The 25,989-nt window shown below is 40.1% G+C and overlaps 1 protein-coding gene across 1 annotated transcript in view; it reads right to left on the bottom strand.

Annotated features, from left to right (window-relative positions):
* Positions 1–25,989, bottom strand: part of LOC150080645 (protein FAN-like) — a 411,353-nt gene that overhangs the window by 73,067 nt on the left and 312,297 nt on the right. The window contains exons 27-28 of the mRNA XM_090380769.1: positions 14,742–14,803; positions 7,358–7,414 (exon numbers count right to left, since the gene is read on the bottom strand). Of these exons, the coding sequence (XP_090236895.1) occupies positions 7,358–7,414; positions 14,742–14,803 (119 nt within the window). The remainder of the gene's footprint in view (positions 1–7,357; positions 7,415–14,741; positions 14,804–25,989) is intronic.

Genomic DNA, 25,989 nt, shown 5'->3' with positions numbered 1-25,989 from the left:
AAAGATTAAACTTTCAGTGACCTAATTGGTTAGGTCACTATGTCAAAAGATATAACAAATGTATAAAAGGTAAATCAAGAGAAAATCACAATAAAATATAAATTTTATATATAAGCAAAAACGTTTATTGATTTTAAAAAACTAAAAACAGCAGACACGTGGTCATTGTCGGATAAAATCTGGCTGAGTGTATAAGGCTCAGCGAGATGACTAAAGGCGGTAAAATAAAAATCACGTTCAGGTCTAAAACGTGGACACACGGTTAAAATATGATGAATAGTTAAAATGGTGCTGCAGTTCTCGCACATAGGACAGTCATCTGCCCTCAGCAGAAAAGCATGTGTAAGATGACTGTGTCCTATGCGGAGACGAGCTAGAACAACTTCCTCCTTACGATTCCTGCGCAGACTAGACTGCCACGGTTCAATTACAGGCTTTATACGATATAATTTATTCGCAGTCTGTCTATTCCACGAATCCTGCCATTGGGAATGTATCTTTTGATGTACTATTGGCCTGTAGTTTGTATAGGGGACTAACAGGCAGCGGTTATTATCGGGAATTGCTGATTTGGCTGCGGCGTCAGCCAAATCATTTCCCTTAATCCCAATGTGGCTGGGAATCCAGCAGAAGCGGATGTCATATTCGCGTTCATGGAGAACGTGAATCTTCTGCTGAATGCTAGACAGAACTGGATGAGGATTATATCTCACAGATATTAAAGCCTGTAACACACTGAGAGAGTCAGAATATAAAATGAACCGTTGGTATTCGCATTCACTAATGTGATCCAAGGCTAACTTTATAGCGTGCAGCTCTGCAGTAAATATGCTGCATTCAGAGGGAATCTGCTCCGATGTAGTGCTGTCTCTAAAGACAGCAGCAGATCGCACATATGATTCCGACTTCGAACCGTCTGTGTAAACTGGCACGAAGTCAGAATATTCAGCTCGGTGTGCTGAATAAAGCTGCTGGTAGACAGACGATGGAGTGTCCGACTTTCCCCAATTTCTGAGAGACAAGTCACATGTTGCAACACGAGCATGCCAGGGTGGAAGGGGTTGCTTTGTGTTTGGGCAACCTTGTCTACCTTAATATTAAGTTCTTTGAGTAGCTCTTGGAGACGAATACCAAAAGGACGATTGGCAGTCTTACGGGTGTTGTACAAATTTTCCCATCGTGGCTCAAAAACGAATGGCCACGTAGGATGGTCTGGCAGGGATTTCAGTTTTAAAGCGTACTTTAAAGACAACTGCTTACGTCGAAGCGATAACGGTGGTTCGTTTGCTTCGACGTATAAGCTCTGGACGGGAGATGTTCGAAATGCTCCAGTAGCTATACGGAGAGCCTGATGATGGACAGGATCCAGCCATCGAAGTACACTGTCTCTGGCCGAATTGTATACCAGGGACCCGTAATCCAGTCTGGATCGTACAAGTGCACGATAGATGCGTAGTAGGGTGCATCGATCCGCACCCCAAGATGTTGAGGAAAGAGAGCGCAGAATATTCAGCCCTCTTGTGCACTTTGTGCGGAGTTGACGGATGTGATCCAGAAAGGTCAGCTTTTTATCGAATACGAGTCCCAAGAATTTTGTGTCCGCTGCTACTGCAATTGCATTTTGTCCGAGCTTTAATTCAGGTTCAGGATGAAGATTACGCTTACGACAAAAGTGTACGCAAACGGTCTTCTCCGGCGAGAACCTGAAGCCATTAGCAAGTGCCCAGGAGTTGAGGCAATCAATAGCTTTCTGCAGTTGTCTTTCAATAACCCTCATGTTGCATGACTGACAAAATATGCTAAAGTCATCAACACAGAGGGCACAGTTTACAGTTGGAGGAAGTTGTTCTGTGATGGAATTGACTTTGATGGCAAAAAGCGTGACACTTAATACTGATCCTTGTGGTACTCCCTCCTCTTGGCTGAAGGAACGAGAGAGTGAGGATCCCACACGAACTTGGAAAGATCGATTGGCTAAAAAGTTTTTAATAAAAATGGGGAGTTGCCCCCTAAGGCCAAGGCTATGCAGATCTTTTAAGATGCCAAATCTCCAAGTTGTGTCATACGCTTTCTCCATGTCAAAGAACACCGACACCAAGTGTTCGCGTTTTAGGAAAGCATCCCGGATGGATGCTTCCAATCTAATAAGATGGTCCAAAGTGGACAGGTTCCTTCGGAAGCCGCACTGGATGTTGGAGAGAAGGTCATTTGTTTCGAGATACCAAATTAAACGAGAATTAACCATTCTCTCCAGGATTTTGCACAGACAGCTAGTCAGAGCAATAGGACGATAATTGGTGGTGACTTTTGGATCCTTTCCTGGCTTAGGAAAGGCAAGAACGATTGCCTTTCACCAGGAGTCCGGAAACTGCCCTTCAGTAAAGATTCTGTTATACAGAAGGAGCAGACAATCCATAGATTTTGGTGAGAGATGTTTAATCATTTCATAATGGATGCCATCTGGTCCAACGGCACTTGCTTTGGAAAGAGCGAGGGCTCTTTTTAGTTCCTGAATAGTGAAATCCCCGTTGTAGGGATAAATGCTCTTAGATTTAAAGTTAAGTGCCTGTTTTTCGATTTTATATTTCAGGACCAGAAACTCTGGGGAATACGAAGATGTTGCAGAGATGTTAGAGAATGTTTCCCCAGGAGCATTGGCTATTGCAGTTGGATCTGCAATAGCGCATCCATTATAATCTAGGATTGAAGAAGGGTGGGATGTATATTTTCCCTTCATTTTCCGGATTTTATCCCAGACTACCTTAGAGTTGGTAGTCTGGTTAATAGACTATGTGAAACGGATCCACGATTCCTTTTGACTCTGACGACGGATGTACCGTGCTTTGGCTCGTGCACGTTTGAAGGCTATAAGATTGTTCGTGGTAGGATATCGGCGAAATATCCCCCACGCTTTGTTTTGAGCCTTTTTTGCTGCTGTGCATTGTGAATTCCACCAAGGTTTGGGAAATGGTGGAAACCGGGCAGATGTTTTTGGAACAGCATTCGCAGCTGCTTGGACAATATTTTCTGTGATGTACTTAACTGCATCATTGATAGGCTCTTGACTGACCGTGCTAAGATCAAAAATTGCCTGATGTTGGAAGGCAGTCCAGTCAGCCTGATCAATCTTCCACCGTGGTAACCTGAAGGGAAGACATGGTCTCCCTCTGTGTAACGAGGTTATCACAGGGAAGTGATCACTTCCGTATGGATTCTCCTCCACTTCCCAGGTGAGTGAAGGGAGTAGAGAAGGGGAGCAGATAGAGAGATCAATGGCAGAAAAAGTACGGGTAGGCATGTGGAAGAAGGTGTTTGTTCCAGTATTTAGAAGGGAAAGGTCATTGTCATTGAGCATACGCTCTATGACTCGTCCCCTTCCGTTGATGTTAGCACTACCCCACAGGGTGTTATGTCCGTTAAAATCCCCGAGAAGTAAGAAAGGGGGAGGCAGCTGCGTTAGAAGATCATCAAGGTCTGCCTGGGAGATGTCAGTCCCAGGTGGCAAATAAATGGAGCACACAGTTAATAACAATCCCACTGAAAGGCGAATTGCAACAGCCTCTATGCTGGTTGTAATTAGCAAGGGCTGCACTGGGGTCTGGTTACCCACAAGGATAGCCACTCCCCCATGTACAGAGCCATCTGCAATTCTATCCTTTCGAAAAACTGTGACGTTGTGCATGGTGGGATCATCATTTGCCTTTAGATATGTCTCCTGCAAGCAAAAGCAAACTGGCTCGTCCTTTTGCAGGAGGGCCTTGATGTCATCGATATTTCGCCGGAATCCACAACAATTCCATTGTAGGAATTTAGCCATTATTTTAGCTTGGTGGGTCCATCAGGCGGCTTCCGAGGTGCTGAGGGCTTACTTTTATCAGTCTTGGATTTATCTTTTTTGGGGAAGAATGGACGCTGTCCCGTGTCCATTTCTTCCTCCGCAAAGAGTTCCAAGACTGAATCTTCGGGCACCTCCTTCTGCTCAACATCCATCTTATCTTGGGTACTAGGGGGGACTTCCCCTTTCTTATTCTTTTCTTTCATAGTTACCTTTGTTATTTGTGGAGCGTTAGGAGGTACCGATATAGGAGTGGCAGCTGATTGGTCCTTCTGTGCAGGTTTTTGAGAACTTAAAAGATATCGTGCGATGGGAGTGAAAGACTCCTTTGGAGGAATGGTCATGTCCGTCTGAGTTCCGACGGAACATCTCCCTGCTACCTTCTGGGCGTAGGTAGGTTTCTTGATATTCAGGGGTTTGACTGATTTCCTTGCCTCCTGGTATGATATATTTAGCTCTGCCTTCAGCCGTTGAATTTCTTTTTCTTCTTTCCACCTCTGGCATGCTCGTGAATAGGCCGGGTGTTCGCCTTCACAGTTAATACAGGTGGGTTTTGCGGCTGAACATGCTGTTGTTTCGTGGTCCTTTGCACCGCATCGAGCGCATGCAAGGACTCCACGGCAGGCCATTTGAGAATGTCCATACTTCTGGCATTTAAAACACCGTAAAGGGTTCGGAACGTATGGACGCACTGAACAGTTGATGTATCCAGCTTTAATCTCGTCAGGAGGTTTAGGAGAGTTAAAAGTCAGGATAACGCTCCTGGTTTTAACAATTTTTCCATCCCTTCGCGCAGTAATTCTCTTGACGGCAATGACTCCCTGTGGTTTTAATTCGGAGCAGATTTCCTCCTCGGTTACGTCGAGAAGGTCCCACTCCGAAATGACACCTCTCGATGAATTGAGTGTTCTGTGTGGTGTCACTGTTATAGGGATTCCTCCGATTGATGTTGTTCGGAGGAGATGTTCAGATTGCCTGTCAATTTTAGTTTCAATTAAAAGGTCTCCAGAACGAAGCCTCTTAACTGATTTGGGTGAACCTGCTAACCCATCTAACCCTTTTTGAATGAAAAAGGGCGACATTTTACCAATCGGTGTCTCATTGGTAGAATGCATAATTAAAAACCTTGGGACTGGCCCTGATGGTAATTCTGTCCGCTGCCTCTTTTTAGCGATAATGCTATCTGTCTCGCCGTCTAAATTTTCAGATAGGGACCGGGTTGGGGCCCCTGAAGAAATGAGTTTATCAGGATTCATGGAGTTTTTTTAATTGTTCAGTGCCTGGGCTCCCCACCCACCACGGAGCCCAAAGGGACGCCCACTACCCGGCATGCAATAAATGCGCTCGGGAGTGGGACGCCAGGGCTACCCAGACACTATACCCGCACCGCCACCAGCCTGAATCCTGTCCCTCAGACCATGAGGGTAGGGGCGTGGCATTGACACGGTTGACCCTCGCAGGCGAGCCTACTAGCCGATTGATCCTAGCCGGGCCTTCCAGGACCACCCGTCTTGTCGAAGCAGGGGCCAAAGTGGTGTATTGAAGCTGGGCCCCTCAACCACCAGGATCCCCCTTTCCGAATTTCCACGGGTTGCAGCGCACGGCAAACACGCCGGATTCCATTGATGTAAGCCTGGAACCTGGACTGTGGGCGTTGGATCCCAGTGATGCTAGTCTGGAAGTCCAGCAGCGTCACTGGGAGGTCCCCTCACCACGTACAGGTGCCCACGTCGAGGGGACTGGTGAAGATGAAACAAAACTGTAGTCATGTAAGGTAACAGATCTATATCCTTCCTAAAACAGCTCAATGGTTTTGTTGTCTTTATTTTCTGTTACTATAGTCAAAGGTCTTGAAGAAGAGATTGTAACATTTGGTTTTATATAAATGTCTCTATATATGTTATGTTTAGTTTAAAAAAAAAAAAAAGCAGTAATAAATACCAGTTAATTAGCGTTCTGATTTTATTAAAGATATCTGCATATTTATATCTCTTCTTAACTCCTTAGAGGTCATTAGATTCATCTGTCCTCTCTGCACCACTTTAAGGAACCATCAAATATATAGCACAGCCTTCGAATTTATTTCTGTAAATTTTATGTTAATAGTTGATTGTAGTATGGCACTAATGTTTTATAACATACACAGCTTTTGTTTTACCCTGTGAAAATCTGCATTTAATAGAATTGTCTGGAACAGCAAAATAAAAATCTTGTTCAAGCCAATGCATGAATTAAATGACATTTTTTAAGTGACATATATATAACACTGATAGCACTGCACAGTTAATTTCGCTTTTGTAACTTCACTGTTATTGACAAAGGTGAAGTTCTCTGTGCAGTGAAGACAGGTTGCCAAAACAACTAACGTGGTTTTGTCAATGATATAGAGGAAAAGGGATAAGGAGATAATTATCCCTTTGTACAAGGCCATGGTTCAGCTGTATCTTGAGTACTGTATACAAGTCTAGGGGCCTCATTTTAGGAAGGATATAGATCTGCTGGAACAGGTGCAGAGAAGGCCGATGAGATTGGCAAAGGGAACAAAAAGGTGCTCTTACCAAATGAGATTTCAGTTCTGCAAATTTCAATATCTGGAGACTAGGCACCTGTCACTACATCTGATTAAGGTGTTTAAGGCCTTGAATGGATTGAGTAAGCTCAATGTTGATGGCAGTATTCTTCCTCTTGCTGACCACATATGTGGAGGCATAAATTCAAATTGAGGAAAGATAGATAGTTGCAGGATAGATGTATGGAAGTTTGCCTTCACCTAGCAGCTGATTTATTGTTGGAACAAACTTTCATTTATTGTTGTTTGTTCAATTCAATCGAATTGAATAAATTAAGGAAGAACTAGAAAAATCCTTGGAGGGGATAAATGGGTGAGGTGTTTTTTTTTTTTTTTTGGCGGATGCTCTATAAGCTTGGTTTCTTGCATCATTTGCCACTACTAATACTAATAGTAATCTAAATTAATTTTTGTCCTGTTTCCTTTCTGTTCTTTTGGGTTCTGAATTTTTTTTGCTTGTAAAATTCAAGAAATAAAGTTCTGTGGGGTCTGGTGAAATAAATGTAGAAATTATTTCAGACTCACATTATTGCAGAAATTGAAATAACACTACTTAAAGGAGTAGGAGCTTCAGTAACAGATGGGACTGATTTTTCTGAGGTAGTTTTCAAAGCTTGTTTTTAGCAAAGTGTCAGACTTTGCTATAAACTAGGCAATTCAATATAATAAGACTGAATTGCCTAGTTCATAGTATAACCGAAGTCACTCATTAAAATCTAGATACAACTTTTTGTATTTGATGACTCACTGTTGAAAAAGCAATTTAATACATTCTCTTCAAAGTACATTATTTTAATATAATTATGTTTCAGTATAGTTAGCTAATGAGGTACATAATGAATATGTCTCTCTATAAACTTATATAAGTACAGAGAGAGAGTTCAAATTATTACGGGTTTACTGTCCTTCTTAGCTACACACTGCAAATATGGCAAAATAATTGTTTTACATACCAATAATCCAGCTGTTGTGAGTGATCTTGAACACGAATGTTTGTTGTAACGCCATACCTGGAAAAAAAAAAAAAAAAAAAACCATTAATATTTAATACATACAAACACATAAAAATTGTGTGCTGAAAGGGGAAGAGACAGAAAAAGCCTTCCTCACTTTTTTTTCCTTTAAAAAGGGTGTCCATAGCACGGTGGATATGTTGTCCTATTATCTGTGGTTCAATTCATCTTACAGACCAGGAAATTTTCTATATATATATTTTTTTTTTAACTCAGGCCTACAGTCAGAAGATTTCAGAGAAGTTATTATTAAAATGCATATTATAAGGGGCAAAAAAGCCCTTTTCATTTTTTTTCTGTTAAAAAAGGATCTCCATGGTAGTAGGGTGCATATGTTCTCCTCCATCTGTACAGAAAAGATCTGAGGTTCTATTCACCTTGCAGACTAGAGATTTCTATAAATATACATATATATATTTTTTTCATTTAAGCCTATAGCTAGTAAGTCTAAGATGGAAGTGTCAAGTTAGCATAGTTAGCAAGGCAAGTTAGCATATATGTGTAAAATGCCTATACCATGTCTATCCCCCTAGATTCAATAACTACACTCCCAGCAAATGGATTTGTCATGAAATTTTATATTTGGCTCTTTTAAAAAGGTTTGCAGAGCCTTTCCAAGTTTCATTAAAATTGGACCAATACAAATGTGATTATTTCTTTTTTTTTTTTCATACATATCACACAGGTTATCCATATACTGTATATTGCAGCTGAAGCTCTGGATATTATATATATTGGTGTGTGCTGATTGGAGGAATGAATGGGTAATAGGGCAATTGTGCAGAAACAACATTTTTTTGGTTTGAGAATAAAAGGTGTTGTTGCTTATTGTTTGTTTCTTTTGTTATCAGATTGCTAAATATATAACTCATCAATTGTTACTATCAATCATAGAAATGTTAAATATGTTATTATATTTCAATTGTTATTAAAATCCAGGAATAAATAAGTAATTATGATATGAAAGCATTAATGGTATGCTGTGATTGTTTAATTTATTAAATGACAGAACCTGAAAACTGAAATGTGTTACATTGAAATGTCTTACTAATCTAATATAAAAATAGTAAAGCTTATTAAGTAATTCACTTCACTATCTATTTGGTTAAACAATCATGAAAAGTACATACGAAAGAATTTTAAAATTCAGTTTAAATAAAAAATCAACATTATTCATCCTGAAAAGCATTCCAGTTGAAGTGTGATTGTTTTTTACACCTAAATAAAACTGATTATAAACTGAACTTAATTTATTTAATGGCAAAATCTGGAAGGAGTTATTTCTTTGAAGATAATTCATCTTATTGTAGTAATAAGAAAACCATTTCTTTTCGAGCATTAACTCATTTTCAGCTGTTATTTCTGGGAAAAACAACAGAATGGTGGTTTATACTGTGGAGCAGTCATGTATTTTTGGAAGATGTTATTCAGTTAAATGGAGTGGAGGGAGCACGGAAAGGGAAGGAAACTGATCTTGTCTGTTCCATATCCTTTAAAATTCAACAGTGGTCTGGCATGTGATGTATTCTCCTTGTGTAGTTTAAATTTGGTAATTGCCACAGCTTCAGCTTTGTATAATTTATATTCATTATTTTCTTTTATTAGGATATTATTTTTTATTCATTTTATAGTTGATTTTACTAGGATTTTTTAAAAATTGAGTGATTTTTGAATAACTAAAATACACTAATTTTATGCCTGTATTATGAAAAATGTCCCTAATTTTGTTTGCTATGGTTGTTGTTGTGGGGGGTTTCATGGTGCATAAGCTACTTTGGCTATAATGCACCTTGTTTGCTATGGTAGGGCTATTATTTTGCTGTAATGTTTTTGGCAGGTATTAGGAATAAATCTTTGGCAGTGTTCAAAACTTCATTTATTGGAGGGGAGCAGAGAAAGGAAATAAGACCTCACACAAATGACTGTACTAATATATTATACTTTGCATTTTAATTCATCTTTTGATATGCAATATTTCGCTGCATAGTGCACTTGTTGGTTGGTTGTTTGATATGTTGTTTAATGGCACAAGGGCTACTAAGGTCATATTGTGTCTGATTCTATTCTGTAGTGCAATTAGCAGTTAAAATTTGTTAAATAATCCTGTTTGTTTCAAGAAAACAAAGGGCTCAGCTAGATTTGCAGTGTCTCCAATCAGATGAGGTAATGTTAAAGGTTCTTGCAGATGTGAAAGCGATGTAAAAATTTTGTTTCAATAATTATTATAATGGTTACAATTTATTAGAATATGCTTCACTGACAAAATGTACAAATAGGCGGATCTTCCCCCACGAGTAGACAAAGATGGGTTAGATGTGTGAGCCTAATATGCATCCTAGCCAGGATCAGCTCCTCTTGCCCATTTGATCGCACGCTTGATGGCCACAACTTAGGTTTGTGTTTAAATTGAAGCAGCTTATTGCCGCCCTGAGCCTGCCAGATTTGCAACCATTGCTCTTCACACGTTTTTTATAACTGATTTGTAGTCTTGGTAGTTAGGAGAGCTTGCAGTGTTTGGATGTTTAGCGGCTTGATCTGCATGGCTCATCTGTATTAATACAGCTCATCTGTATTAGTACGAAGTCCTTGGTTGCCTTTTAGAGGCAGATGATTCGGTTGCCTTTTAGAGGCAGTATGCTTACAGCGATCTATTTTAATTTTATCTCTTTTAGGAAAGGTAGGCCATCCAGTGTCCATATCTTCTTCAGCATAAACTTCTAATATTGGTTCTTCTTGAGTTTTGTTTGTTTGTTTGTTATTTGGTTTTTAGGAGCATTAGCAACTAAGGCCATACTGCTCCGGGATATGCGGTGGTCATTCCCTGACCTTTCCGCATCCTCCGTATTTGGTGGTGACGGTCTCGAACCCAGAAGCGTGTGCTACGCACTGCTGCTCCTTCCCACCTGGCTACGGAGGCGCCCTTGCGTTTTGTGATCTATATCATTTTCTGCAGTATTAATTTGGCTCTTAGTAGAAGATTCATCTTTGCTATCCTGGTCTCACTTTGGGACTGGATACCACTAGTAAAGGGGATGGAGATTGGAGTATTACAAGTCTGGTCTCTGTTTTTTTGCTTCAAAGATGGATTAGGAGCTGAAAGCTGAGCTCTAGCCCATTCAGCAAGTGATATGTTAGGCAGAACTAAGTCACTGGTATGTATGTGCTGGAGTACATATAGTAGTAGTAGTGGCATGTGATGCAAGAAAGCAAGTGTATGAGCTTATGCAGCATCAGCCAAAAAAAATCACACCATTCCCTCCAAATGCCTGTCCAGTTCCTCCTTAAATTTCAACCTATCAACTTCCACGACAAATGGAAGTTTGTTCCAGCAATTAACCACCCGCTGGCTAAAGGCAAATTTCCGCACATCTATTCTACATCTGTCCTTTCTATTTCTATACAAGTACTATCTGTACTTTCTATTTCTATACATATGTAAGTATTCCAGCATGTACATATGTACTGGTGCCTCCGTAGCCAGGTGGGCAGGAGCAGCAACGCTTCTTGATTAGATCGGGGTTTGAGCCCGTGACCACCAAATACGGAGGATGTGGAGAGGTCAGGGAATGACCACTGCATATCCCCAGAGCAATATGGCCTGAGTTGCTAATGCTCCTAAAAACCAAATAACAACAACAACATATGTACTCGCTGGAGTATCTTTCAGTATTTGTCATCTTGCTTCCTGATAGGTCACTTTATGTTCAACTTTAAATTTCTGAATTTTTTTTCCCAAGTTTCCATAACTCACAATTTCTAGAATATGCAGGATGATCTTCCTTGCAGTTAGGGCAAACTGGAGATGTTGCAGTACAGTCTGTCTGAGTGTGATCCTAGGATCCACATTTTGGGCATATTGTGTTTCCTCGACATATTATCTGAGAGTGTCTGAATTTCTGACACTTATAACACCGTATTGGATTTGGAATATAAGGGTGGATATGGCGATTTAGGTAACCCACTTTAACAGTATTTGGTAAGTTTGGAGGACTGAATGTGAGTATTACACTATGGGTTGGAATGAGATTGCCATCCCTATGAGTCAGGATTCTCTTAGCTTGTATGACCTTTTGATCTTTTAGTTCTTGTACAAGCTCCTCTTCTGTTACATTCAACAGATCCGACTCAGAAATAACACCTTTGGAACTATTTAGGGTGGTATGGGGAGAGATTTCAAGAAGAATTCCTCCAAATATTGTGAGCTTTAACAATAGTTCTGAATGTTTAGATTGTGTTGTCTCAATGAGTAAATCCTCTGACTGTAATCTTTTGACCATTTTAGGTGATCCAGCAGCATTTTCTAGAAATCTCTGTATGATAAATGGACTCACTTGTTGACTGCTTAAAGAATGGATAATGAGGAAAGTTGGATACTCTTTTTGGTGATTATCTTTTTTTAAGCCCTTGTTTTGCACATTTCCATGATCCAAGTCATACCAATCTGTGGTATTTGAGCTCGGAGACTCTAATGCCGGATAATTTTCTTTATCCACGTTAGCGCCTTTTCGCCCTGGGGGATTAGCTTTTCCACCCAGGTTACAGGCCCCACCACGGGGAGGCAGGAGCAGTGCCACCTAGTGACCAAGTGGCTGGAGAGTTAGTTTGTTAGTGAAGAAAATAAATGTACTAAGAAAAGAAAGGTGGTTTTCCTTTCTGGGTACTTACTTAAATCTGTTAAGGACAGAACCACTTACAATGAAATGAGGATGAGGAAGGTGCTAGAAATGAAACAGAACGAAATCACTTGTAAAGATCACTCTGTATGTCGCTTAAAAAAAATCGCTTGGTACTTGGGGCCAGTGCACTTGTGTTTGCAGAACAGATTTTTTTACACCATATGGGTGATGAGAACTGCAATGTAGAAATTATCCCGAATGAGTAGGTTTTTATAAATAAAAGTAGTTAAAGCTATCGTGTTTTAATGGTTAAAAAATCTATGCTATTATTTTCTTCTGTTTCAAGCACATATTTTAATTTGGAATGGAATATGTTGAACTGGTTTAAAAACCTGTCTATTGTAGTACTGTTATAATTATGAGGATATCTGTAAAACAAACATTTTAACCTGTGAGAGGTTACTTGGGGGTTAATATACTATTTTCAAATGGTTTTAAATAAATACCTGATGATGGAGATGACAAGCCCAAGCCCACTATGAACCTGAATATTTGTTTACATGTTTATGAATATATGTAATTATTTGTTTATATATTTCTATGTATGTGATTATGCTTAACACATTCGCTGTCTTTATGCACATATGTGTAAAATGGCACTAGGAGTAATGTGACGCAATGCACAGCTGCATTCAAAATGCACCCAAGCATTTTGTATAACACACACGAGTGGTGGTCATTCTTAAGTGGTCAACCAACAAGTGCTGTAAATAAAAGCACACAAAATTAACAACTACTCAGTATTGGCACACTGAGTGCTTTGCAGTAATGCTTGGCTTTTATTTATAGACTGGGCGCACAGTTTTTTTTTTTTTTTTTTTTTTTGTTTGTGTTGATGTTAGTTTATGTATACGAATAAACATTTAATAAAATTTTAAGATTTGTTCTGATTTACATCTCAGCACAAAAGTAAGTGTTCATTTTTAGCAATGAATTACAAACTTTTAACTTTCAATCATTATGTATGGATTTTTGGAATGCCGAGGATGTTGGAATGTCAATTTTTTTCAACAATCTGAAAATTATGGCACATGGAATGAGTTACCTCGCATTTAAGTGGCAGCAAATGTATCAAAGCATTTTGCTAATAGTAAAATTGACTTCTGGCTTCTGTTTTAGGTGAAATAATGGAGTCAGATATTAAAGGAGTGATACAGGATCATCTTGAAAGGAATGTAGTTAAGCAATTACAGCACAAATTTCTGACAAATCCAGTCGGCTTCTACAATTAGTCCCAAAGGAACTGGATTCAATAAATAATTATGACAGCATTTCAATAAATCTTTTTCTACTGTTCCACATACTGTACAAATTTTAGCATCTTTTTTCAACAAATGGATGGTTGAGTGGCAGGACACAGAGTGGTTGTTAACGGCCACTGCTCCTCATGGAACTACTGTTATTAGTGGCACTCCTCAGAGTTCAGTGCTGGGCCTCTTACTGTTTTCAATATTTATTAACAATATCGACGAAGGCACATTAAGTTTAATGTTGAAATTTCCTGATGATAAAAAAAGAATGGCAAGCTGGTTAATGACAGGAATCAAGATATGCTACTGCAACATCTAGAGAAACCAGATGAGTTGAGAAGTGGCAACTGGGGTTTAATAATGATAAATGCAAGGAAATGGTAATCCTAGAACAACATACCAGTTGGGTGGTACTACATTCAAGGTAGTGACAAAAAAGAAAAAAAGAAAAAAAAAGACCTTGGGATAAATATAGTCAGATATGAAGTTCTCTGAGCAGTGGAGACAGGTTGCTAGGACAACTCATGGGGGTTCTGCCAATTATATACAGAATTCTGCCAGCACGGATATGGAGGTGATAATCCCATTGTATAATGCAATGGTCAGGTCACATTCTCAATTACTGTATACATGTCTGAAAGCTTCATTTTAGGAAGGATGTGGGATTGAGTGCAAAGAATGAATGCAAAGAAATACCAAGATTAGTCAGGAGCACAAGAGGTTCTCTTACCAAAAAAGATACAAGTTTTTTAAATTGTAGTATTAAAACTAGGTATCTGAAAAGAGATTGAAGTTTATAAAGCTTTTAATGAATTGAATAAATTAAATGCTATGTCATCCTTATTCTTTCTTGGATGATCCATATAAAGGATTATAAATTTACACTGAAGAAGGATGGGTACAGGATTAACATACAAAAATTTTGTTTCAGAGTAACTGATTATTGGAACAAATTTCCCTCTGGTATTGTGGAAGCACAATTTGAACAGATTTAAGTATTAGATAAATAGTAATGGTTTAGAAACATATTCAAAACAGCTTGCCTCTTTAATATGCATATTTAAATTTTCACGTGGTAAGTGGTTAAATTAAAAGTAAGAAGACTAATAAGTTAAAACCATTAAAATGCTACCTCCTTAAAGTGTATCAAAAGTTTCCAGCTGGCAACAAATCATAAAATTGAACATGGTGATTGAATAAATGCAATGGCGAGAAGAGAAATAATCTATTCATAAGTTCATTGTAAATTGCCATATTATGTGAAGACATTTCTAAACCATTCCTATTGAAATTTGACAATTAGAAGCCTTGGAGCTATAATTCATCATAGGATAAGACAATGGACCTAAGTTTTAGTTATTTGAAATATGCTTTAAGTAAAATGGAAGAATACCCTACTTTTGCTGTAGAATCCCAGGATGCTGTTGCCAAAAGACCATTGTTCCAACATATGGCAGTAACTAGTTAAAAAAAAAAAAAAAAAAAAAATCAAAAGTTAGAGAAATGAAAATAAACAAAATTAAAAAGTTAGTTAGTTATTTGGAGCATTAGCAACTAAGGCCATATTGCTGCGGGATATGCGGTGGTCATTTCTTGACCTTTCCGCATCCTCCGTATTTGGTGGTGACGGGCTCGAACCCCGGTCTAATCAAGAAGCGTGTACTACGCACTGCTGCTCCTTCCCACCTGGCTACGGAGGCGCCTAAAATTAAAAAGTACCAACATTTAAAGGTTTATATATAATAAATAAATATAATATAATAAATATTAATTTTATATTATTTTAATGTAATAAATATTAATAAGCATAATATAAAAAGTAAATAAGAATGACATGCTGTTCTTACTGGGAGATATCAATGCTAGAGTAGGAAATATAAAAATCCAAAATCATGCAGGTAATGTTGGGAAACCGACCAAAATTAGAAATGGCACAAAGATTAATTGATTTCTCAATCTATAAGAATTTAAGAATAATGAACACAATATTTAAACATAAAGATGCACATGAATATACATGGTCTATAAGAGGAACAAAATCTATTGTAGTTTATACCTTGGCAAACAGCAAAGTATGAAAATTCATACTTGAGTTTTTAGAGGATATGAAACAGAATCAGACCGCTTCTTAACTGTGACTACCTTGAGATTTCCTCCATCATGGCTGAAGCATAAAAAGGAGCTATTGCCACAAAAATGTCTTTATAAAGTGAACTCCCTAAATGAATCTGAAATACGGAAGAAATACCAACAAGAAATAGATAAGAAATTGGCAAACTATCATGCATTAGTACCTTCGCAAAATTCTGATGGAATCAGTGGAAACAACACTGGGGTGAAAAAGCGATGGTGGAGAAAAAAGGGATTGCGACAGTAGAATGCAGAAATCAGCACTATCATTCAGGAAAAATGCAATGCATACATGAAATGGATAAACACAAAAAAACTAGAAGATGAAGTGGAATATAAACATAAAAAAAATATAAACATAAAGCCACATACACTGAAAGGACAGAATTCATGGGATACCTGGTTCCTGGGCAATGCAACGCTGTCACCTCTCTTGCTAGTGGATGAACCCAACCAGGTATATAGGTATACTGCATTCATGTAGACGGTAATTCGATGTCAGTATGGATAAATTTTGCTAGTTAACCGACTTTGAAAGAGGGATGATAGTGGGTGCTCGACGCATGTGTCACTGTCATGGAGGTGGTACAGAAATTGCACTATCCTCGTTTGACAGTATCAAGAGTGTATCGGGAATACACCATTTCTGGAATAACATCTCATCATGGACAGCATTGTGGGCGGAGAAAGGTGGTAGATGAACATGGCCGTCGACATCTGTCTTACATTGTTTCAGCCAACTGGAGAGCAATAGTGGCACAAATCACCGCAAACTTCAACAAGGGAGGTGCGAGAAACGTCTCCACCAAGACCATCAGGCGATCATTAGCCATAATAGGTTATGAGAGCCACAGACTCACCAGAGTCCCATTGATAACACCATGACACAGGACTCTAAGCCTCAACTGGTCGAAAGAACGTTGGCACTGGACCTTGGATGATTGGAGACAGGTCTCCTGGTCCAATGAGTCCCGTTTCCAGTTATCTCAAGTGGACGGGAGGATGCATATCTGGTGGAAACCGTATGAAGCTATGCAACTGTCATGTCAACAAGGAACTGTTCAGGCAGGTGGACGGTCAGTAATGGTCTGGGACGTGTTCAAGTGGCACACGTTGGGACCTCTGGTATGTCTAGATGCATCTCCGAACAATTGAGGTTGTGTGTCCATTCTTGCAGACCATCTGCATCCCTTCATGGTCATCATGCACTCACAGAGCAATGGACTCTTCCAGCAGGACAATGCTCCTCCCCACAGAGCCATGGTGACTAGAATATGGTTCGAAGAGCATTCTGCACATTTTACCACCATGGAATGGTCTCCCTGTTCACTGGACATGAATCCTGTGGGATCTGTGGAAAGGTCCATTCGAGTTTTGGATCCTCCACTCAGGAATGTGACGGAATTATGAACAGCAGTGCAGCAAGCATGGATGGAAATATCTGTGAAACTCTTTCGTGACTAGTGGACTATGCCTTGCTGTGTGACTGCCCTTATTTGGGCGAAAGGTGGGCCTACCCATTACTAGGTAGGTATCCCATGATTTCTGTCCACTCAGTGTACTAGAGTATATAACGTAACGAGACAAATGAAAAATAATCTCAAGGAAACAGTTAAAATTAACACAATACCATTAGAAGATTAGCTCAATATTTATAAAAACCTATGGACCACAGTTAATCCTCCCCTTACTAAACATTCTCTCAGATATGCCAAGCTGTGCTAGCCACCTGGGAGTCTAAAACGCTGATGGAACTGATATTCGGGTGACACTGAATTTATACAACAAGAGCCAAGTGGACCTAATTTTGGCGATGTCCAGTCAGTTTGTGACATCCAAATCCTCTGCTTGCACCTTCATGATGGTGGAACTCTTAGTAACCCTGGGTATAACCTCCATGTGCAAGTATTGAAATATGGCACCTAGCACACTGTGGGTGACTGCCCAGGTTTGAACAAACGTAAGCAGGGGTTGAGGTGTGGTGCCCATGCCACACGGAGGAATGGAACCCCCTCTGTGTTACCAGGCAGTGCAAGGAGATAGATGACTCTCATCAACTGGTGCATGCAATACCACCACTTTGCTTATTGGAGGCTGGAAGTGGTGGAATCCACGTTTAGTCTCCAGAGCAAACCTCAGGTAAACCCCCCCCATCTCTTCCATATACAGTAAGATTGATGTCTTTTGAGGTTATGATGGTCACCATGGTGAGATTCAACCTTCCTTACATTCGAGGGTACAGCTTTAAAACTATGTTCGCAGGCTGGTTGCCAGTTAGTACACTGGACCGAACCTATTGGTAACTCTTTAGGAGGCTTCCAGATCAGCTAGTGTATAATCTTGCTGCTTCTACTCTGCCAGACAGTCACTGGAGGGAGTCCGAGTAGTGTGTATGCGGAGGGCACTGTCGAGGCCACGTTATGTCAAGGAGTCGGGCATATTCTTGCTGTGTATATGCCATATCCAAAAATTTCATTACTTCATACAGCATATCCCCCCCATCTTTTCTCACTACTTTACATCATGAACAATTCATGATGTAAAGTATTGATTTGATTTGATTATCAGTAGTGATTCTTCATGCATTAAGAATCTGCAGATACAGGAACCACTAGGTGGCAGTGATCACAGTGTGCTGAAGTGGGATTTACTCAAGGAGGTAACTACCATCAGGGGTAAAGGGAAGGGTTATTGCTTTCGTAAAGGCGACTATGATGGTCTGAGACAGTATTTAAATTCTATACAGTGGGACCAACTGATGATGTTACCAACAGCAAACTCAAAATGGGAAGCATTCAAAGAACTTATCTTGGAAGCTACTAGGCTTTACATACCAACTAAGAAATATTGTTCAAGGTTCAGGCCTAAATGGATGTCAGATGAACTAATGAGACATATGGCAGAGAAGAAAAATGCATGGGATACATATAAATTAAAATGTGACACAGAAGCCTATGATAGATATAAGTTGATCTGTAACCAAGTTACAAAGGAGGTTAGGCAGGCGAAGGCGGATTACGAGAAATCTTTGGCAAGGGATGCAAAGAAAAACAGCAAGGAGTTCTTTACTTATGTAAACTCTAGAAGGAAGGGGATGAATCAGATTGGTCCACTTGATGTCGAAGGTTCAACTGTTCATGATCCTGCTCAGATAGCTAACAAACTAAATCAATATTTTGCATCTACATTCACACATGAGGAGTTATTCAGGAAGGGGAATGCCATAGATGAAGTAAACACTGGCAGTGAGCTAGATGATCTTGTAATAATTGAGAGTAAAGTGGAGGAGAATTTGTTGAAGATAAACACAAGAAAGGCACCTGAGGTGGATGGGATCTATCCAGTTATATTAAAGGAGGCAGCAAAGGAAGTAATCAATCCGTTAGCCATAATTATGAGAGCTTCCTTGGAGTCAGGGGAGGTACCCACAGACTGGAGATGTGCAAATGTAATCCCAATTCATAAAGGAGGATCGAAGACTGACACAAGTAATTATAGGCCTGTGAGTTTAACTTCTGTTCCAGGAAAATTAATGGAAGCACTGGTTAAAGAAACACTGCAGGATCATCTTGACAAGAATTCAGTTATAGCTCAGACACAGCATGGTTTTGTTAAGGGAAGGTCTTGCCTGACCAATTTGATTGGATACTATGATGTAGTCACAAAAGAATTGGATGCAGGGAATAACTTATATTATATATTTGGATCTTAGAAAGGCTTTTGATACTGTTGCATATGGAAGACTGCTGCACAAATTGGAGCAGTGTGGCATTGGTGGCAAATTGTTGATATGGATAAAGGGATGGTTGAGTGGCAGAAGACAGAGAGTGGTAATTAATGGACACTGCTCGTCGTGGACTAATGTTATTAGTGGAGTCCCTCAGGGTTCAGTGTTGGGTCCATTGTTGTTTTCTGTATTTATAAATAATATTGATGATGGTATAGCAAGCTTAATGTCCAAGTTTGCAGATGATACAAAGGTTGGCAGGGTTGTTAAGGACGCTACTGACGCTATTCTGCTGCAACAGGATCTGGAAAGGTTCAGCAGATGGGTTGAGAGGTGGCAAATGAAGTTTAACATTGACAAATGTAAAGTACTACATATGGGAAACAGCAACCCCAGAGCAACGTATCAACTCTGTGGTACTACACTGACAGTGGTAGAGAATGAAAAGGACCTGGGGGTAATTGTGCAGGTAGATGTGAAGTTCTCTGAGCAGTGTAGACGGGCTGCAAGAGTAGCTCATGGTGTCTTATCAATGATATACAGGAATTTTTCTAGCAGGGATAGGGAGGTGAATTTTGAATTTATTTGGATTTATGCCCTCTCAGGTGATTATTCTGAGCAAGAGGAAGAATCCCATCAGCATTGAGCATGCTCAAACCATTCAAGGCTTTGTACACCTCTATCAGATCACCTCGCTGGTGCCTAGTCTCCAGACACTGTAATTCGCAAAACTTAAGCCTTTCTTCATAAGAGCACCCCTTTGTTCCATTCACTAATCTTGTTGCCTTTCTCTGTACTCATTCCTGCAGCTCTACATCCTTCTTGAAATGAGGCCTCTAGGCCTGTGTACAGTACTCTAGGTGTGGCCTGACCATTGCCTTATACAAGGGAATAATCACCTCTTTATCCCTGCTAGAAAAATTCCTATATATCATTGACAATACACCATGAGCTACTCTTGCAGCCCGTCTGCACTGCTCAGAGAACTTCATATCTGCCTGCACAACCACCCCCAGGTCCCTTTCATTCTCTACCACTGTCAGTGTAGTACCACAGAGCTGATACGTTGCTCTGGGGTTGCTGTTTCCCATATGTAGTACTTTACATTTGTCAATGTTAAACTTCATTTGCCACCTCGAAGCCCATCTGCTCAACCTTTCCAAATCCTGTTGCAGCAGTATAGTGTCAGTAGTGTCCTTGACAACCCTGCCAACCTTCGTATCGTCTGCAAACTTGGACATTAAGCCTGATATACCATCATCAATATCATTTATAAATACAGAAAACAATAAAGGACCCAATACTGAACCCTGAGGGACTCCACTAATAACATTAGACCACGATGAGCAGTGTCCATTGATTACCACTCTCTGTCTTCTCCCCCTCAACCACCCCTTTATCCATAGCAGCAATTTGCCTCCAATGCCACACTGCTCCAATTTGTGCAGCAGTCTTCCATGTGCAACAGTATTAAAAGCCTTTCTAAGATCCAAGTATATAATATCAAAGTTATTCCCTGCATCCAGTTCTTTTGTGACTGCATCATAGTATCCAATCAAATTGGTCAGGCAAGACTTCCCCTTAACAAAACCATGCTGTGTCTGAGCTATAACTGAAGTCTTGTCTAGATGATCCTGCAGTGCTTCTTTAACCAGTGCCTCCATTAATTTTCCGGAAACAGAAGTTAAACTCACAGGTCTATAATTACTTGTGTCAGCCTTTGATCCTCCTTTGTGAATTGGGGTCACATTTGCATATCTCCAGTCCATGGGTACCTCCCCTGAGTCCAAGGAAGCTCTCATAATTATGGCTAAGGGTTTGCTTACTTCCTTTGCTGCCTCCTTTAATATAACTGGATAGATCCCATCCACCCCAGGTGCCTTTCTTGTGTTTATCTTCAACAATTTCTCCTCCACTTTACTCTCAGTTATTACAAGATTCTCTAGCTTACTGCTAGAGTTGAATACACCTCTGGCATTCCCCTTGCTGAATAACTCCTCATGTGTGAATGTCGATCCAAAATATTCATTTAGTTTGTTAGCTACCTGAGCAGGGTCATCAACAGTTGACCCATCGATATCAAGTGACCCATCGAAGTTCTCTGAGCAGTGCAGACGGGCTGCAAGAGTAGCTCATGGTGTGTTGTCAATGATATATCGAAATTTTTCTAGCAGGGACAAGGAGGTGATTATTCCCTTGTATAAGGCAATGGTCAGGCCACTCCTAGAGTACTATATACAGGCCTGGAGGCCTCATTTCAAGAAGGATGTAGAGCTGCTGGAACGAGTACAGAGAAGGGCAACAAGATTAGTGAATGGAACAAAGGGGTGCTCTTAGGAAGAAAGGCTTAAGTTTTGCAAATTACAGTGTCTGGAGACTAGGCACCAGCGAGGTGATCTGATAGAGGTGTATAAAGCCTTGAATGGTTTGAGAGCATGCTCAATGCTGATGGGATTCTTCCTCTCACTCCGAATAATCACCTGAGAGGGCATAAATTCAAATTGAGGAAAGACAGATGTAGGATAGACGTGCGGAAATTTGCCTTTAGCCAGCGGGTGGTTGGTTGGTGGAACAGACTTCCATCCCTTGTCGTGGAAGTTAATAGCCTAAATAAGTTTAAGGCTCAGCTGGACAGGTATTTTGAACAAACAGAGGGGTGAAGTGGAAGTGTTTTTTTTTTTTTTTTTTTTTGGCTGATGCTGCATAAGCTTGCTTTCTTGCATCAAATGCCTCTACTAATGCTAATGCTAAAGTGGACCAATCTGATTCATCCCCTTCCTTCCAGAGTTTACATAAGTAAAGAACTCTTTGCTGTTTTTCTTTGCATCCCTTGCCAAGGATCTCTCGTAATCTGCCTTCGCCTGCCTAACCTCCTTTGTAACTTGGTTACAGATCAACTTGTATCTATCATAGGCTTCTGTGTCACGTGTTAATTTGTATGTATCCCATGCATTTTTCTTCTCTGCCATATGCCTCATTAGTTCATCTGACATCCATTTAGGCCTAAACCTTGAACAATATTTCTTAGTTGGTATGTAAAGCCTAGTAGCTTCCAAGATAAGTTCTTTGAATGCTTCCCATCTTGAATTTGCTGTTGGTAACATCATCATTTGATCCTACTGTATAGAATTTAAATACTGTCTCAGTCCATCGTAGTCGCCTTTATGAAAGCAATACCCCTTCCCTTTACCCCTAATGGTAGTTACCTCTTTGAGTAACTCCAACTTCAGAACACTGTGATCACTGCCACCTAATGGTTCATTTATCTGCAGATTCTTAATGCATGAAGAATCACTACTGATAATCAAATCTAGAGTATTACTCCCTCTAGTTGCCTCCCGAAAATGCTGATGTAGAAAACAATCATCCAATAAATCCACAAAAGCCTTGCTAGTGTGTGAGTGACCAGCTCCCAAATTCCAGTCAATATCTGGGAAATTAAAATCCCCCATTATAAGACTCTCTGATTTACTGGCCCACTCTATTTCTCCGTACAGTTTTTATTATACTCATCAGAGTCATTAGGCCTATAGCACACTCCTACTCTCAATTTTGATCTCCCAATGCTTATGTCACACCAAACTGACTCGACACTGCACTGTCCAGCGATGTTGACTGGCTTCACTTCCTTGGATTTTATGTGTTTTTTAACTAATAGCATAACCCCTCCTCCCTTCCTATCCTGTCTATCCTTTCTGTAGACATTGTACTCCCCAAATTCCAGTTCTGCATTCCTTATATCTGTATGACACCACGTCTCTGAAATCCCCACAATATCTGCCTTTGATGTTTTGAGCAATACCTCAAATTCATCAAATTTATTTACTAAACTCCTAGCATTGGTGTACACGCAAGTATACATGCACCTGTTCTTTTTCTTAGCTACCCTAACACAACCCATGTGTTTACTTGTACCCCAATGATTCCCAGCAGTCTCTGAAATATCCTGCATCTTATTTTCCAGGCTGCGGCTCATTCCAATAGAAGGAGTGCAAGAATCACTTTCACCTCTGCCAGTGGCTACTGTTAATCTATTAGTCCTTGTATCCCCCCAATCTAGCAGTTTTCTGACCCACCTAACACTGCCTCGATAGCATCAGCAAACATTCTTGCACCCTTTCTATTTAAGTGTATCCCATCCCTGTAGAAGCAGTCTCTCCTGTTAACAAGTACAGACCAGGCTGAAAAAAATTCTACCCCTTGAGTCCTGCACAATCTTTCCAGGGCCGAATTGATCGACAGGGCTCTCATCATATACTCCCTCCTATCGTGTCTGGGCAGAATTGCAGACACTTTCAAATTCAACCCTAATTCACGGCTTTTTTTCATCAGTGACCTGTACTTTTTAAGTAATTCCACCGGTCTCCTACTCTTAATATCATTAGTGCCAACGTGTACAACTATATCACCTTTTGTGCCCTTAATTTTCTATTATAGGCCAGACTTCTCTTGTAGTGTGAGCACCTAGCTCGACTATCCCACTCACACAGAAAACAGCAGTACTTCTTACATCCCAACTGCATGCCCAGCAGTATTGCAATCACCTTCAGGTCTTCACAGATCTGCCATTGGTGGTCTTTGTACTTCACTGCTTCCAGAATTAATTTCATATTCTCATATGTCTTCTTCATGTGGACAGCATGGCTTAGAGGTTGTTGTTGTTCTTATTTGGTTTTTAGGAGCATTAGCAACTAAGGCCATATTGCTCTGGGGATATGCGTTGGTCATTCCCTGACCTTTCTGCATCCTCTGTATTTGGTGGTCACGGGCTCGAACCCTGGTCTAATCAAGAAGCGTGTGCTATGCATTGCTGCTCCTGCCCACCTGGCTATGGAGGCACCCGGCCTAGAGGAATTGAAGGATGAGCGTTGCCATTGTGGAGAAAAGCAGCATTTAAACTTAGCTTTGATGAGTCTATGAATAGTCTCCAGTCCTGTGTGTTGTGCTCCACATTCAAAGCTGTCATCAAACCATTGACTTCACAGCAGGCAAGGTTGTTTTCACTTTTAAAATATGGAGTCAAAGCATTCTGCCTGCTCCTGTACACGGACACCTTGACATTTGGTTGCAGAAGATTTCACTTTTGGAGCCTTGATCCCAGAAGCTCTGCATTATCTTTTGTTAGATCATGGTCTCGAATTAGATCACTAAGTTCACCTTGAGTGATTCTGTGTGACTCACTCAGCAACTCAGGTTCTAGCACAAAATAAGGATCTTGTGACATTGAAGGCCCAGGTTAACCATCATTCCTCACACTTCCCCATCTTCATCAGACTCCAAAGTGTACTCTTCTGGAGGGTGAGGTACAGGCAGACCATCCCCATGTGCTACTGGTCAGATAGCTGGCAGGATGTTGGGTTATTCCACAGTCCACTTCCTTTTTTTTTGACATGTCATGCTGAAGAGGAGGCATCATGCAGAAATAACAGTCATTTACACGATTTGAAGGCTCCCTCCAAATCATTGGGATGGCAAAAGGCATTGAACGTCCTTTGTTATTCAACCATCCATGGAAATTTACAGCACATCGTTGCAGCAAATATGAGATGCTCAGGGTTTGTCTTCATCCCTTACCTTACAGCCAAAATAATGGTAGTAGGCTGTCTTCACAAGTGGAATAAATTGGCATTTCTGAGTGGAAAATGTCACATCACCACACACATAACAAAAACTGTTAACACATTTACGTGGGATCCTGGCTTTTTACGTAATTTCTGTCCATAAACCTGAAAAAAAAAAAAAAAACACATCACTTGCAAGGTAAATGATACAAAGAAATACAAATACAGCAATACCTCACTTAGCACGGCTTCAAACAGCACGGGTTTCACTATAACACTGTTTTAAATTACGTCTAAGTCGAAAATTTACTGTACATATTAAAACTCATTCAATAGCCTAGACTCATACTCTACATATATGTTGCATTGTTGCAGCCTAGGTATGCATACATATATGCTGCGGTGCCAACTCTATTGTCTCATGTGCACATGAGCCAATAGCTCCCCTCAGGCAGCCAGTATCCTGAAAAAGGCTTCTGAGGTTGGGAAAATTCATATTTTAGTATTAAATCAGCTCACACCAACCATAAGAATAAGCATTTACTGTAACTAGAATATTTATTTACATATTAAAATAAAATAAATATTTACAAAAACTGCTATTATATTAAATATACATGTAAAAACATTAAAACTGTGATAAAATCCTTGAGATAAAATACACTAAAATAAACCGGATTAAAAACGATAAAAATCTCTGGAGCTTTCGGAAGCTTGCGCTCCCTTCCTCAGCAGTAACAAAACTTCCTGCAGCACGTCCATATATAACAGGCTCACGGTACCTATACACGTGGTGCAGTCGGCGCATGGTCTGAACTGGAAGCGGAAATAGCTCGGGAACGTGTTAAGCAAAACCGTTCATCCGTACTTAGGATAATAGTTTCAAACAGAGGATGCATACGCATACCTCTGTCCCTATTCATAATATTGTGGTCGGATGAACAGATTCGTAGGCTCTCGAGCCATTTACGGTTCCAGAACCCATGCGCTCGATCCATGATAACCGCATCCTCTGGGGAAATTTGATGCTGCTTCTCCCAAAAATGTTCGGCCACAGCAGATTTATTGTAATCAGCGGTTTTTTTATAGCATTTGCATGCTCCCCCAGACGATCCTTGAGCCGTCGTTTTGTCTCGCCCACATAACATTCCCCACAATCCGGGCATTCTATCCTGTATACTACTCCACTACTCAGGTCCTTTGCTATTGGGTCTTTTACCTGAGACAA

The sequence above is a fragment of the Mastigoproctus giganteus genome, chromosome 9 (assembly GCF_048544385.1).
Source record: "Mastigoproctus giganteus isolate SK-2022 chromosome 9, ASM4854438v1, whole genome shotgun sequence".
In the NCBI taxonomy this organism is placed as follows: Eukaryota; Metazoa; Arthropoda; class Arachnida; order Uropygi; family Thelyphonidae; genus Mastigoproctus; species Mastigoproctus giganteus.
Note: the sequence above shows the minus strand (reverse complement) of the source record. Positions and strands in the feature narration are given on the sequence as shown.